Source organism: Manacus vitellinus, unplaced genomic scaffold, assembly GCF_001715985.3.
Source record: "Manacus vitellinus isolate BGI_N305 unplaced genomic scaffold, ASM171598v3 scaffold_3_pilon, whole genome shotgun sequence".
Classification (NCBI taxonomy): Eukaryota; Metazoa; Chordata; class Aves; order Passeriformes; family Pipridae; genus Manacus; species Manacus vitellinus.
The window spans coordinates 38,455,549-38,470,839 of record NW_021940535.1 but is presented as its reverse complement, the minus strand read 5'-3'; the positions used below and the strand labels follow the sequence as shown (position 1 = coordinate 38,470,839).

General features: G+C 43.0%; 1 protein-coding gene across 17 annotated transcripts in view; it reads right to left on the bottom strand.

Annotated features, from left to right (window-relative positions):
- Positions 1 to 981: 981 nt before the first annotated feature.
- The window catches only part of KIAA1217 (KIAA1217 ortholog), a 335,939-nt gene continuing 321,629 nt past the window's right edge, over positions 982 to 15,291 (bottom strand). For 9 of the 17 annotated variants that reach the window (XM_018075554.1, XM_018075544.1, XM_018075550.1 and 6 more), the window contains 6 exons: positions 12,255 to 12,409; positions 11,506 to 11,652; positions 8,129 to 8,248; positions 3,363 to 5,045; positions 2,781 to 2,903; positions 982 to 2,057 (listed from right to left, as the gene is read on the bottom strand). In XM_018075554.1, coding sequence (XP_017931043.1) covers positions 1,563 to 2,057; positions 2,781 to 2,903; positions 3,363 to 5,045; positions 8,129 to 8,248; positions 11,506 to 11,652; positions 12,255 to 12,409 — 2,723 coding nt within the window. In that variant the 3' untranslated portion in view covers positions 982 to 1,562. Of the gene's footprint in view, positions 2,904 to 3,362; positions 5,046 to 8,128; positions 8,249 to 11,505; positions 11,653 to 12,254; positions 12,410 to 15,291 lie in introns of all 17 variants that reach the window. The other 8 variants (XM_018075557.3, XM_018075555.3, XM_018075558.3 and 5 more) reach the window with 6 other exon arrangements.

The following is a 15,291-nucleotide window of genomic DNA, read 5'->3' as shown; positions in this document are numbered from 1 at the left end:
CACACCGAAGCTCCTGTGCTCTGCAAGCACCAGGGCCTTTGCTGCTATGGCAGCCAAGGGGATGGCACTCGGCATGATCCTGCTGGAACCAGACCATGTGTTGTGTCTGTGAGGTATAAGCTAATGTTTACATTCTCTAGTTATTTGCCTGCATGGGATGCACCATCTGAGGGCACAGCCTTGAAATGACACTTAAAAGAAACTTCCCTTTTCACAAGGGGTAACAAAGAACACTTAAAGATGGAAAAGAAGATACCTCAGTCAGTCAAAGGTTTTTCTCTCCTTGCTGGTTTTCTAACTGGGAGTTCCAGCAATGAGCTTTAATTTTAAAATTATTAATTATGGATGGCTTTAATCCAGGGAAAATAAAGTCAGTTTTTCTCCTGATGGCTTAATGCTCTCAGGCAAACACCTTAGCAGCTACTTGAGACCAGCCGAAAATACAAATACAAATATATAAGCATGCAGCCCTTTATTTTTGTAAAGATCTTTGCTTATCATAGTTCTGTATATTACATTATGGTGTTATACAAATAAATTTATTTACAAAATCATGAGCTATGGAAGTTTCTCACTCTTTTCCTATTTAACTGATATCCATCTTTTTCAACCCTTCCCCATATATATTTTTAAGCATGCATAAAAATTAACTTTGGTGTGGTAAAACTACTCTATGTGCCCAGCCACATACAGTATTTCTTTATTTATAGATATTTATAGATATGTACAAAAGTTTGCCAGTATACAGAACAGTACTGAAGTGTACATTTTAAAATCCACAATGCAATGCATTAATGGGCTACCAGGTCTCAGTAAAATAAAACTGAAGGAAAAAGGGTGGATTTAGCTAAGAAAAAAAGTAATCAGCAACTATCTATATGTGTAAAACAATTTATTTTTTCCTTGGCTGGCAAATTCTTAAATATAATCTGAATGGCAGTGCAATAGTTTAAGTTGCCTCATACACACATAAGACCAGTCTTGTTTTGTTTCTTGTGTAGAGGTTTACTGTCCAGCATACTACTTTCAAATGTACATTACAATAGTATCAAAATGTTTTGGCAAAAAGATCTCGAAAGGAACCATGACATTTGTTGACAAAAATAGAAATCTGTAACAAAGCTAAATAACACCAAAATAAAAGAAAAATATTTTAGTTTCAGTTTTACAATTGAATATAATCACACTTTAGTATATCTCTGTTCACTTCTAGACCCCATAATGAAAAATAGCTTTATACAAAACAACTTACTAAATTTTTAACCATACAACTCCCCATGCTCAGTACACCGCTGTGCACGTGCAGTCCAGTTCACTCACACACCTTCACACTTTTTGTAAGAGGTGCTGCCTATAGGAAGAAAATGCTCTTTTATCACTACAACAGCAACAGTTTTCCAAAAAGCTTCACTCTAATCTAGTGTAGTAATTCATATTTAGCACGTGATTAGTATTAAGCCTCCAGCAATATAGTTAAATGGTTACATTCCCTGGTTAAAATATTGGCTGCAGAAAATGAACAAAAAGCCTTGGTGACCTGGCAGGTGTGCCGTGCTTAGCCTTTAGGATGGCTCCTTGACCGTGGATGGGGCGGACTTGCCGGCATTTCCATTCTGTGCCTTGTAGCTGTTGAAACTAGGTGTGTGGATTGTCCTGATGCTCTTCATACCTTGGTTCAGTGAAGGGGGGGAGAGAGAGGAGGGGGGGGAGGCAGAGGAGGAAGGAGGGGGTGGCCGGCCGTTTTGAGTCTGTAGTGAGAAGGAGAGATGGTGACCTTTCCCTGGGTAAGTGGGGCTCTGAAACTTGGAGGAGCCGTTAGAGACAGAGGGGATGAGGGAGGTAGAGTAAGTTATGCGACCTGACTGAGGACCGAGAAGGTTGGAGGAAGGAATGGAGGTTTTAGTGGGTGGATTAAGAGAGTTAGAGCTGTCACCGCTAGAAGCAGGTGCTGAGCTGCTTTTCCCAGAAGTGGGAGAAAAGGCTGGGATCTTAGAAGCAGGTAGGGTAGGGGAAGTAGCCTTACAGTCCCCACCAGCTTTCTTAGCACTTCCATTAGCCTGCAAATAAAGATGGCAGGAGACAGTTTGTCAGAAAGCCAGTAACATGATAAACCAACAGGACCTGGGAAAACAGCCCTGCAGAGAATCAGAATTAACAGTTCAAGGCCTGAGCTACGTCTTGCAGCCGTGGACTGGACCTGGTAGAAAACCCAAAGTGCCCAACGAAAAGTGCATAGAGAGAGTGAAAGCCAACAGAGCTTTGTGAGAAGGCGTGATCTATGGGTTACAGACCAGTCACTACGAGGGCCATGCTGGGTTATTAACATGTGAATAGACATGTCTGGCTGGAGAGTTAATGTGCACCTACTGCCACCTCTACACCAACAGGTTAGTGTCCAAGGCTTCCTGTAAAGACACTCTGAATAGAAGCATTCCCAGTTCTCTTAAGGAACCACCACATTTACAAAATAGAAAGTAAACATGTAGTTGACATCTTAAAATTACAGCTGAATACCACAGTTATAAAGGAAAAAAAGCCCAAAACAAACAAACAAAACCAAACAAACAAAAGAGAAAAATAAAAAAGCAGCAGGTGTTTTATTGCAGACATGCATGCACAAGCATGGTGAAAAGATCAGTACTGTCATGCCCCCAGGATCCAGGACGTCCAGTTAGACCTCAGGCATCCGATATTTGGTATAATCTCAGTCAGTTACTGGAGTTTAAATAAACAAACAACATGAAATGTCCATCCAAACACCGGGTTTAGGGTAAAACTACCTGTCTGTATTGGCGTGGATCCTGCAGCTTGTGCTGTTTGCCGGATTTCTCCATGCTTCCTTGTCTAGTTTTTGAAGTCATGGGGACTGGCATCCGGCTTGTCTGGGAGGCAGCGCTGGAGCCCTGCGGAAATGAGTGGAGGGGCAGGGAGGGGAGACAAGGAGAAGGTGTGATCAGTACCCCGGTGCTCCAAGAGAGGACTGCACACCATGCGCCAAAAAAAAAGCCACAGTACTACATGCAGGGAAAGTTCAGGAGCTTCACACCGCAGGTGTTAATTTCCAGAATCAAATGGAGAAAACTGCTCAGCTACTGATCAGCCTGGATTTCATGTCAGTGACGCTTGTCATTTCACACAGCAGATTATTCGGCCCAGCTCCCCTGCATTTGCCCATCACCAATCAGCAGCAGAGATTAAAAAATCCCCAAAACCATTGGTCTATTAGCTGTTAGACACCTTGTGGGGAGCCCAAACAAGCCACCTGAAAGGAAGCAAACAAATCACAAGACCCTCTTGTTTTAATGGTGATTATTGCAGATTTTAGAAAGCAGCTGGAGGTTTGATTTCTTGGACTAAGGTACCTTACGTGAAGTGGCTGGGATGGACGCAGGGGGCTCTACGCCAGCAAGGTTCTCATCCAGCACTACACGCTCTCGGGATGGGGTCTCTGGTACTATCTGGGCAGAGAAGGGGACAGTGCTTCCCTCAGAGGTGTATGTGTTTTCAGGGATAGGTTTTGGACTCATTTCACTGATGGTGTTTTCCAGCTGCTTTATAGTCTGCTCAAGGCTGTCTAGTGTCCTGTATGTACTCTGTCGAATTTCATCAGTCCTAGATAGGGGCACTGCAGCTCCGGAGGGTCCCTCTTGCTTCCCAGAAGGACTTTTGTCACTCTCCTCAGGCTGAGACCTAGTGATTTCAAATCTCTTTGCTTCCTTGTGCTGCTTCAGGGTCCCATCTTCCTCCTCTTCTTCGTAGACCACAACCTGTAAGGTCTTCTTCCCAGTCTTGGTTCCTGTCCGTATCGCCTGCGTCAGAGCAGCCAGCTGCTTTTTAGGGAATTTAAACTTGAATTTTTTCTTAGAATCCTGCCTGCTTCCAAACTGATCGGCAGAGTCTGAGTTTCCTTCTGTGTTTAGCCCATAGATCTGACGGTATTTGTTCAAATTTGTCTTTGTGCTTTCCTCTTCTGCAGGAGGTCTGCTTTCTGCAGAGTCAGATTGAAGGTCAAACAGGTACGGCTCTTGGAGACTGTGAGCTGCTGAGTGCTCTGCAGTTGCTTTTCTGTCATTAACTACTGGTGACTCTTCCTTCTGGCTCTCAGAGACTTCATGTGCTTCATTGTCTTCCTCCTCCTCTTCCTCTTCTATCTTTTCATCTGTCATCATTTTTTCCAACTCCTCATCACATTCCTCAAAAATTGTAGAAAGCCGCTTATACGCTGACCTGATATCCATTGGTTCATCAAAAATGATGATGACAGGTTTTTTGTCCAGACACACCACTGGCTCTTCGCTGTCTGTGTTCTCTGGGATACCTTTCTCTGATGCCACGTCCTTCCTCGCATCAATGTTCACTGTTTGCACGTCTCCTCCTTTCCGGCTGACTATATCGTGAACTTCTCCACTGGAGAGGACCTGCACAGCTGTTTTGGTAATCATGAAGGCGATGTTTTCTGTGGGTGGGCTATCTTCACTTGGAGAAGTAGCTGGAGAGTCTATCTCTTCAATGCTGTTCAAACTATTACTTCTGGACACTTTGGGTCTTAGCACAACCTGACTGTAGTTCACTGCAGAACCTTCTTGCTCCTGCGAGGCAGGTTGAGGCCCTGTGGCCTCCTGGGTGTGCCTCACGAGAGGGGCAACGCTGCTGACGGGGATGTGCCTGCCTGTGCTCTGCAAGGCTTCACCCTGTGGCAGGCCTTGGTGAGCATCTCTTGAGAGTCTGTAGTTTGGCTTTTGTTTTCCAGTTTCAACAGCTGGAATATGGGATCCTAAAATATCTTGAGCCCCTCTTCGTCTGTCATCCTCTGGCAAACTGACACCAGACAGGTTTGTGCTCTTATTCTGAAGGTTTTTGTTAGAATAGTCTGTACTGTCTACAAACAAACCCTTGCTAAATGTAGGATTGTCATTCATTGAAAAGCCAATTTTACTGTCAGCTGTACTGGATGAATCAGAACCCAATTCTTCTTCAGTTTTCCCTTCCCTCTTCTCTTTAGGATGATCACTATCTGTGGGAGATCCTGTTGTAGCCCCATACACCTAAGGGGGAAAGTCGGATTACTTAGTTATTCAGGGCTTTTACCTTTACAGGACTTTTTTTTTTTTCCCCAAAATTAATCTCAGAGGAAGCGCAGACCTCGTGAACTCACCACTCCATTTACAGCTGCAGAGACACGTCTGAAGTTGTCATCTGATTTGTGTCTCTCATCGGGGCAAAATTCCAAATTCTGGCGGAACAGTGCACGATGTTCCTGCTTTGTGCTATGCATGTGGTCAGGATGGGATGTTACCCTGTTTTAACAAGGCCTCCAGAATATGCAAAAGCACACTAATTACCTTATTTCCAACTCAGTGCTACCTTGACATGTTCAGCTTACAGCTAAAAGAAATCCCAGGTTTTTACAAGATTCAGGTTGAAAAGATTCACAGTATCCGATTATGTTCTGCTGGGACACATCAAAGAAAGCCTGACGTGGAAGGGCTGACAGCAGAGGGCTATGGCTTGCTCGCTCTCCAGAGAGCCAAACGCGAGAGTCTGGCTCACCTTGAAAGAAAGTTTTATACCGGTAAAAGCTGATTTTCAAGTTACATTTTGCTGCTTCTAATGTTGCTCACACCTGAGCAGCGCTGCTCTGTCACAGTTAATATCATCACAGGCTGAGCAAATTCCTTGCTGCAGCTTAAAGGTATTCCTTCAAAATTATCAGTGGCACCCTGCAGTGCCTGTGGAAGTACAGAATGAAACATTGAACTATATTCGTTTATACCAGAACTCCAAACACCACACAAAGAGGTCATCCACTGGCTCAAAAGTAGTATATTCCCAGCAAAGCAAATTTAAGGGGACATTTTTCTTTATTTTCAAGTGAGGACCCCTGAAGATGCTGTTTCATAATACCAGGCTTTTCTCTGGGGCTTGGTTTAAGTGCTAGTGACAGCTTAGGATAAACACCAATCATCAGGGTGAGGGAATGACCTGAGGAGAGACACCATACCTATGAAAGAGCATGAGAGAAATCTACAGTCAAAAGACAACTCACCAGCAATGAAATTAACTTGGCCTCAAGTGCCTGAAGACAGTGAACCAAAAGCGATACTGCTGACATTGCTTGACACTAGAAGCTGACTCCTAACACACCAGATGCTTATATTATACTTATATAAGCATCAAGATGTGCAGAACTGCCAGGAGCATTGCTCTCCCAACTGAGACGAATGAGTGATGGTACAGAAATCACCAGGTTGGCTATTGCATGCACTCCCTGTGCATTCTGAGGGTCACCAGGCATAGTTTCTACACCTCGTGATATTTTCTTATATACTGTCTGAGGATTTTACACAGAAAAACTTTACACACAATCAAAACACAGCAGTGAGAAAGTCAGCAACAGACCAGAATCACAGTTCACCTCTACAAAGGCTTGTTCAGCAGTAACAAGGCTGAACAGCTGCTCCATGGATACCTTGACATCCCTCATATTTCTAAATAAGGAGGAGCTGCCATGCAAACCAGCACAGGCAGTGGTTCATCAATGGGCAGGCTGACACTGTCTGCACTTCGTGCTGAGAGCCTGCATTGGAACAAAACACCAGGTTGTGATCCCCAGCTTGCTAAGTGGTGCCTCCCAGTCCCATTACATGCCAGACCCTCCTAGAATTAGGCCAAGTCACTTAATGGCACTTGTTCCCTATGGATATGCTGACTGTATCTTTTTTAGCAAGTTCCAAGTCTCAGTGCAACATCTTGTGGTGTCACTGTACAATATATCTCATTTTAGGAACTGCTGCCTTTCTACTACAAAAATAAAACTGCAACTAAGTTCATTTCCTCTATGAGTTTATCATGACCATAATGCTCCATATTTAAAGTCAATAAACACTCTGTTATGTCAGATTACAAAAACAGATCTCATTAGCCTTAATTTCCTGGACTCTGTGTTATTCAAATAAACAGCAGCTTATGGCAACTACTTGGCAGCACCTTTCAAAGAAATGTTTGTGTTACAGGATGTGCAGTGTCCTGAGTGGTTACCCAGAATTTCATGTAACAATATGATCTTTTCATTCACTCTCCAGTAGTAATGAGGATGAATTCACACCTTTTTTTTAATCTGTAATGCTGTCATACACTCCACAACAAAGCAATTTTTCCCTCATACCCATGGACCTAATTTACCCTCCCCCAGCCAGGTGTTGCAGCTTTAGACCAGAACTGCTGTTTGGGCAGCCCCAAGCCAAGTCCTTGAGCGCAATGCCCTGACCTTACACACAAAATGCACGACAAAGTTGAAATGCTGTGCTGAAGAGCTGTGTGTCCTTCTCCTCTGTACCCCTCATCACTGCAAACTGACATTTGGCTGACAAGTTGTCATGCCTGCATGACCCCCTAAACCCAGCAGTGACGCAACTTTCACGTAAAAAGCAAGGGCAGAAATATTTGTCCTTTTCTTATCCTGCTCATATGCTGCCCACTAAGACCAATCAACTCAATTGCCAACTCCAGTGCAGACCCAGCTGTGAAATTCACCCCAGCTTGGCCACAGCCCCAGATACGTGGAACCTCCAAGTCCCACAACTGAAGAGTGAATTTTGGGCATTAACTTTTAGCATAAGGGCAAATTTTGCTTATCCACCTTGACTCTTGTCAACCAATAAACTGAATGGGATTCCTGGATATCTAATAACTATTCCTGGGACCAACAAATGAAATAAAATACATGAGAAGTTCTCTAAATTGGTTCTAGAGACTGAGAGGAACCATTTATTCCCCTCTAGGAGAATCAAGCTTAGGAGAGATGCTTCACCATCCACTGCCAGAGCAGTACAGGATGGATATTCTAAGAAGAACATCTCTTCGGCAGAAACTGACGGATCTTCTTTTGATTTTACAGGATCATAAAACTTCATGCAACCACTGTATAATTGCTGATGAGACACATAATGTAGTTTATTGTAATGTTCCATGTGAGAGTTTCTGAACCATACTGAGATAAAAGGAAGGAAACCACTGGGCAGTGGTGGGTGGGTGTTAAAAAGAACAGGACGTGAGATATAAGATTAGTTTTGAAGGAAAGAAGGTTATGCCAAGACCGGGTGGCATGTTTACAATTGCCACTTGTTACCTTCTTTTCCTTGTGATGCATTAAAGTCCCAGGCCTTATGTCTTTAACATGTGTATCATTTCTGGACTGTTCAGCATGACTGTTTGAGTTTACATCCATAAAAGAGCACTTCTGGAAAGCCTAGGAAATAAATACTGCAGGTTATCAGGAGACCAAGAATTTTTACACAGAAACGTCTGGAGATGACTGACTACAAAGAGAGCATTTTTTTTTAACAGTCACAGGTCAACAGTGTTATCTACAAGCTTGTGAGATAATAGATATTTTAGACTATCAGCCTAAGAGAACCAGGGCATCTGCTCTGGTCTGCCAAGACTGCACTCTAACATCATGCCAACCTCAGTGCTCCCTGTAAGGAGGATGAGCTTGATTTCTGATTTTGCAGAGGGGGAGATGAAGGCACACCAAGGTGTTACAGACTATCTAAATTTAAGTAGGAAGCCCATGACAAACTTTGGCTTGTGACAGTACCTACTTCCTAGTGGCTGGTAGTCATGCAAGACTTACCTAACTCCACTTCTCCCCACACAAACCGTTATTAAAACTTTAGCCATGGAGATGAGTCTTTACCACAGTCGTCATTAATGCACCAGACAGTGACAGTCCCAAACATATGGACATTGTGGACCACTGGCCTTCCACCATGTGTACCCCAAGGCATGGCCTGGACTTTTTATCCCTTTATCTCGCTATCCTCCCTCCATTTCCTTTGAGTTTCTCTATGCAATTGGCTCCTAGATCTGGAGGAGCAAAACTATCACTGCCACTATCACTGTGCAGTGCTGGCTGCAAATGTGCATCCCTGGAATTTCTGCAGGCCTCTACTGGCACAGCACACCTTCAAGTGAGATGTACAGGCAGGACATCTCTGCCAGCCAAAGCGAAGAGGGAGAAGTGCTTACAGGAGTCAGACACACCATGATGTGCAGAAAGATTTTATTTTTATACCATGTATTAGGGAAATTATTTAATTCCTGGTAACTCATGAAATGAAGAGCCCTGATTACAATTAGAATCAGGCCTGTTCTTTCAAGACTGTAATCCTAATACGTATTGCATGTTTATGCAAATCAGAAAAGAAAGAATAATTAAAAAAATACAGTGAAAAAATCAGGATGTAGAGTTTCTTCTGTTTTTTTCACCATATCCCATTTGTGTTTATAGACCAGAGTACCTAAGATGACATGAAACTAATAGAAAAAATAGTGTTGCTCCTCATAATACAGGATATGGACTTTTCCCCACAAATAGTTTACCTATTTGTGAGACCACTGATGTAGGTTTGAGTCAGGCATCCTCAAAGTCCTTCAGGTTTCAAGTGACAAAGAAGCCACTATTTCCCTTTGGTAATCTGTTAATTTATCTACTTTGCTCTGAAATATCTGTAACAATCTCCAAACACATTTTGTGCTACAGCAGCTGCTTATTATTATGTCTTTTTCTGCTACATTAAAAATCTTCACATTGTACTCTTCTAAACCTTCATATTCTTAACAGTCTTTTCAAATGAGGGACACATGGATACTTAGCTATGGGTGCAGCAGCCCAGTGTTGATCTTGCTGATCCTGTACACACAGATGAAAATACTCTCTGTTCTCACATCTACATCTAAAGCAGACACAATTTTGTAGCAACAGCACTGACCTGGGAGCTCCTGTCAACTTGTTACTGCAAATCCTGGGTTTTTTTTCAAGACATTGTCCAGGCAGTTGTGGCCTGGACTATATGTTGTTGTTCTTCATGCGGATTTTATAGTCCACATGACCATTAAGTGATTGCTATCATAATTTTAAATGTATTTCTAGGTTCTTGATGAAAGTACAGAGTGACACTGGGCCTGTAGCTGATCCCTACGGGACCAAGGGCAGCGCTTTCAACCCCAGTCAACTCAACTGTCCTATGATAGGGTTTTTCTGGTATACTCTGAGGTATGATATTTTTATCAGAATGTTGTATCATGTTTGATCAAAAATGTGTATAGGTATACAATTCAGTTTAAGCAGTTAAACCTATTACCTGATCAAAGAGTGTTGTTTGCTTTGACAGATCTGTGCTCCACTGCATTGTATTTACTGCATAACTGTTTATAGCTGTCCTTTAGCTCTTCACTGATTGAATCTCATACATAATTTTCCGTTTTTTCTACCTATGACTGATATCAAACTAATGAGCCTGTAGCTTCTAGATCAAGAAATTTGCCCTTTCTAAAACATGGTACTCTGTTAACCTTCTAAAATATACCTGGTATTTGGTATCACTTTAAAATGAGTATTCCTAGTCCCCAAAACTATCATTTAAACACACATCCCCCTGCTGAGCAACCACGCCTATTTCTCCTCCTTGGCTCCTCTCAGCCCCCCTTTCCAGACCTTGACCTCCACTTCACTGTCACCAGTGGCAAGGCAGACAGGCTGCTTTCCCAGAGACAGGAGATGATGTGACAGTTTCCCTGTCCCCAGCTCTCCTGTCGCGCTGGTCATTAGCAGCTGGTCCCTGCAAAGCAGCTGTCTGAAGCACTGGTGGGCGAGAACAGAGTAAAGGGGCAGGGTGCACCCATCAGACATAACAGTTACTGCTTAATGCCCATGTCCCCTGTGCTGCAAGCGCTCCCTGGGCAGCACCAAACCCACCTTTTGGCAGGTGGACAGCAGGAATCATCTCATGCCGTGACAGTGCTCTGAAACACACTGTCAGAAATTATAGCCATTTAAGCTGACCCACATCTCCTTTCCTCATATGGGCATGGAAGAGGACAGCAGGTGCCCCTGGGAAGCTAGAGCTCACTGATGGCAGCTGGAATAGTTGGCTTTTACAGCAGCATGGCCATCACTGAAGTAAATTGGCCTATGTGATGTTAAGTAAAGGACCAGCAAGAGATCACTACTTCTATGCCACTAGCAGAGTAATGTACCAGTTACACAACGGGGAACAGGCAATGTCTCAGTGCTCAAACACTCCAGGAAACTTCGAACCACAGCACAGAACGAGTGAGCACAGCCCACCAGAAGCAGAGCCCACATTCTCTGTTCCCACTGAAGTTAACAAAGCTCTCAGCACTTTGCCATTCTGGTACTAGGTGAGCAATACTAGGCCAGGGACAACGACACCAAATGCACACCAATATTTTACTTGTCCCATCTACCTTTGCAGGCTTCTCCAGTGGCAGCTAGTACATTCTAGATCACTCTCTCAGCTTCAGACCTCTTGAACAAAATTTGGGTGGTGCTTCCAAAAAGTGTACCACTCAGTGCAACAATGTGGGACTGGGTGAGACTGGCAGACCTACTTTCCTTCATGTTCTGAGCTAGAAATTGTGTTGAGGCCCTAGAAATTATACCAGGCACAGGTGTCTTCATGTGCAACCCAAAAGGCATACCTGTAATTCAGCCATTATTTTATCTCCTTCCTCTTCCTCTTCATCTTTTGCAGCTGATGCTATAGCATGTCCTGTGCTCCGAGACAATGCCTGATCCTCTTTAGGGGCTTTGGATTGTGCTATTTGCCCAGCATCCTCACTGCATTCCTACAAGTGGATAAGAAAGCACAGACAGATGATATAGTTGAGCCCTCCTGATGCAAAGCAAACACTGAAAATTCAACACTACTGCAACTCCCCTATTGCAACGTCCTTCTTCCTGCTACTTCATCAGTTCAAAAGCAACCAATATCGCTGATGATGTTGCATGTTCACAGATTAAAAAGCTTCCTAACTTGGACTTCCCTCCACTTCCTTCAGAGAACAGAACAGATGGGGAAAAGAAGCCCAAAGAAACTAATTTGCAAGATTTCTGTAACAACACTGAAATCTGAGCTGATCGTCCCCATCTGTCTAAAGCATGCTTTTTTTTTAATTATTTTTAATCTTCTTACCACTCTAAAGGAAAACAGCCTGTAACTTGCCTTCTACATTGCTAGGAAATATGAGCAGTAAGACTCCTGTAAACAGAACTGGTCAAATCCTACTTGTTCATTTGGCCTAAGAGAAGTGTATCCTGGTAAGCAGTCTCAGTAGCTCTCCAGGACATAGCTCTGTCTCAACATTATTTCATAGGCCCAAGCCTGTGGCCTGTCCCTCTGCCAACCACTCATCAACAGTCTGACTGCCTAGAGTATGAATCATCAAACCTTGACAGCAGCAGCCTCCTTTCTGGCTGTATAGACAACATCTCCCGATCTCGTCGTGGTTAGTCCTGACCCTGGCAGGTAACTGCGCCGTGGAGGCGGAGGAGGTGGAGACTTGGTCAGCTTGTCATTATCCTGTTCTCCATCAGGAAGTTCTTCTGCAGGTAAACAGAGCAGCACAAAGTAAGCATAGGTGAAGGAGAGGAAAACAGTATTTGCGTATCTGCCTCAACTGGAAAGGCATTTATTTTCATTTTATTTACTACTATTCCAGGAATGCACAGTTTTGCCCTTGAATTACCATATAAGAGCACTATATACATTTTTCTTACCCAAGAAGATTCAAATACCACACACAAAGGCTGAGCAGAACCAGCCCTTGCTATCTGAGGAGAGTCTTCCAAGAGAAGACCAGTTTCTGAAACTGGCATTCCCCCTGACTATGCTTCCCCACCAGCTGCCACTTCCTCCTCCCCACTGTCTCTGGACAGCACTTTTTTCAGAAGTAGCATTACCCTGCTTGTGACCTGCCCCTATATGTTCCTGCTCACAGGCATAATACATGGCAAAAGCCACCATTTTCACACTGCCATTTACAATGTTCATTTACAAGAGCAAAAGAATGACCTTTCTGCAGCTACTCAGTGTTATATAAACAGCTGGAATAAATACAATCCAGAAAGATAAAACCTCCTGCTTTTGGGATTACCCAGCTGTTTAGGGCTAAGTGTTCCCTCTGGGCAAGTAATTGCCCAACTGCACACTCCTGGGGCTGTGTCAGGGTCCTCCAGTGCTCCAGCTGGCCACTGGGGCTGGACAGAGCCCTTGTCTGACCCAGCCTCATCTTTGTTCCCTTCTTAGCTCAAATGTTCTTTGAAGCTGTTTAAGCTTAATGAAATGTTCTGTTGTATTATATCCCTCCCTGGTTATCTGGCACTCACTTGCAGGATTGCAGGAATTTCCAGATGTACTTTACATTTGACCACTTCCTTGGTCAATACACACCACTTAGTTTTTAATTACATCAGATGTAGTCCTACCAGTCCAAAGTAAGATCTGCTGCTGTAAAAGATGCTGTTTAGCAGACTATGATGTAGGACCTTTGCAAATCCTTGGGCTCCTTTTAACAGGCATGACCCATAACTCTCAAACTGGTAGTGGCTCTGACTGCAAGAATGTCCAAGTTTTTCTCCCACTTAATGAGAGTAAGACTGGATGAGAGACATGGAAGACACAAAGAGAGCATGATTCCTACCATCATTCACATCTCTGAGACATTCATCCATCTCCATCTTCAAAATGAGAGATAAAAAGGAGGAATACAGGCAAAAGAAATTGTCAGTGAGTGTGGCACTTGCACAGGTTATCGAGGCTAATTCCCTTCACATCCCTTACCTGGAGTCATTAAGGAGAGGTGGTGATGGGGTTCGCTCACAGTCAGTACAGTGACACTGGGCAAGATGTAAAATAGAAATCCACCTTTGAAGCTTTATTTACTAAAAAATTATATTTCTCCAATATAAATGGGAAGGAAAAAAACTTGGGAGGAAAAAAATCGAGTGAAAGACCTTATTCTGATACTTTCCCCCTGTCCCATGGCTGAATTCTGGCATATTTAAAGACGGAGGAGTAACTGAATAAGTAACTGAATAAGTTCAACTCACTGAGCCTGAGACTGCCCATGAACAAACCCTACCCTTTATGGAACCCTATCTTTGATGCCAAAGGGCTCAGCACTTCTGTGAACAAAATGGGAGTTGTTTGTTGCCAGCTGTTTCACTAAACTGCAGCGTTCTTCAACAGGCACAGACAGACTGGAATTAATTTCTTCCACCATACAGACTTCTAATTGTACCAAAATAAATCCAAAAAATTTCAAAATAATAATGCCTGCCTTGAGACAGTCAGATAAACTATCTTTAATGAAAAAGCGCTACTGATCACTCAGCACTTGCAAAAATCAGGGCATTCTCATATATGAAGGCACAAAGAGAGATGAAGGAGCCCAATTTCTAATGTACATGCTAGAAATATTCCCCAATTTTTTCATTGAACAATGTTGATACAAAGATGTGTTAGAGTTAAGACACTAAAGAAACATTTACAGTCCTCTGAAAGACTGTGTAAAGTGTGTAATTTTACTTTGCTTTGTGCTTTGCAGAGCAAAAAAAAGGTTTTCTTCACTGGGAGAGGTTCTGTGTGGAGAATGGCTGAGACAACATAATCTGGCAACATGATCTATCTGGGTTCTGCAGTTGAGCTAAAGCTCAATTGAGTTTGGCTAATTTATGGCCAAAATTTCTTATGTGTTATATTGGTAAATAGGTGGTCTGTCTTTTCTTGCAGTGCTCAGTTTTCTAATCTACAGCAGACTGATATTGAACTTTTCATCCTGAATCACAGAAGAGCTGAGTGGTATGTGAGATATTTAATCAGATATTAAGGAAAAGTTTTGCTGTTCCTGTATTCATGTTACTATTACAGGATTCATTATGCACAACAGAAGGCAAATGTCTCAATCTCATCAAATTTCTTCTTAAATCTGCTGGCTGCACACTGTGCAAAACTGTATTCTAGAAGTGGATTAGTTAACTATGCAAGTTACAAAACTTCTCAGTTACTGTGCCTTGCACTTTTTAAGATGTCACAGCTCACTGCACTCATATGGTACTTTTTTTGCACTTTTTCTATTTATGCCACACATTATACAAGCTAATTGTTTTGATAGCCAGTAACCTCACTGAATGGTGCCAGGATTCTAAAATTATTTTGGGAGGTTCAACAGAATTTATTTTAAACATGTATGTTGTGAAACATCCAAAAAGCCACAACTTGGCAGTGTCAAGGGTGCACCCAGAACAAAATGCTGGATCTGAAAACACTCCTCCCAAATTCTACATGAATTTGTCCACACAAACCCCAGGGCATTGTTTTTCAGCTATTTACAAGGTTGGCATGCCAACACCTTGAGTGCAGCATGCAGCTCTGACCTCCACAGCTCCAGAAGGACATAGTGGAGTTAGAGAAGGGCAACAGAATC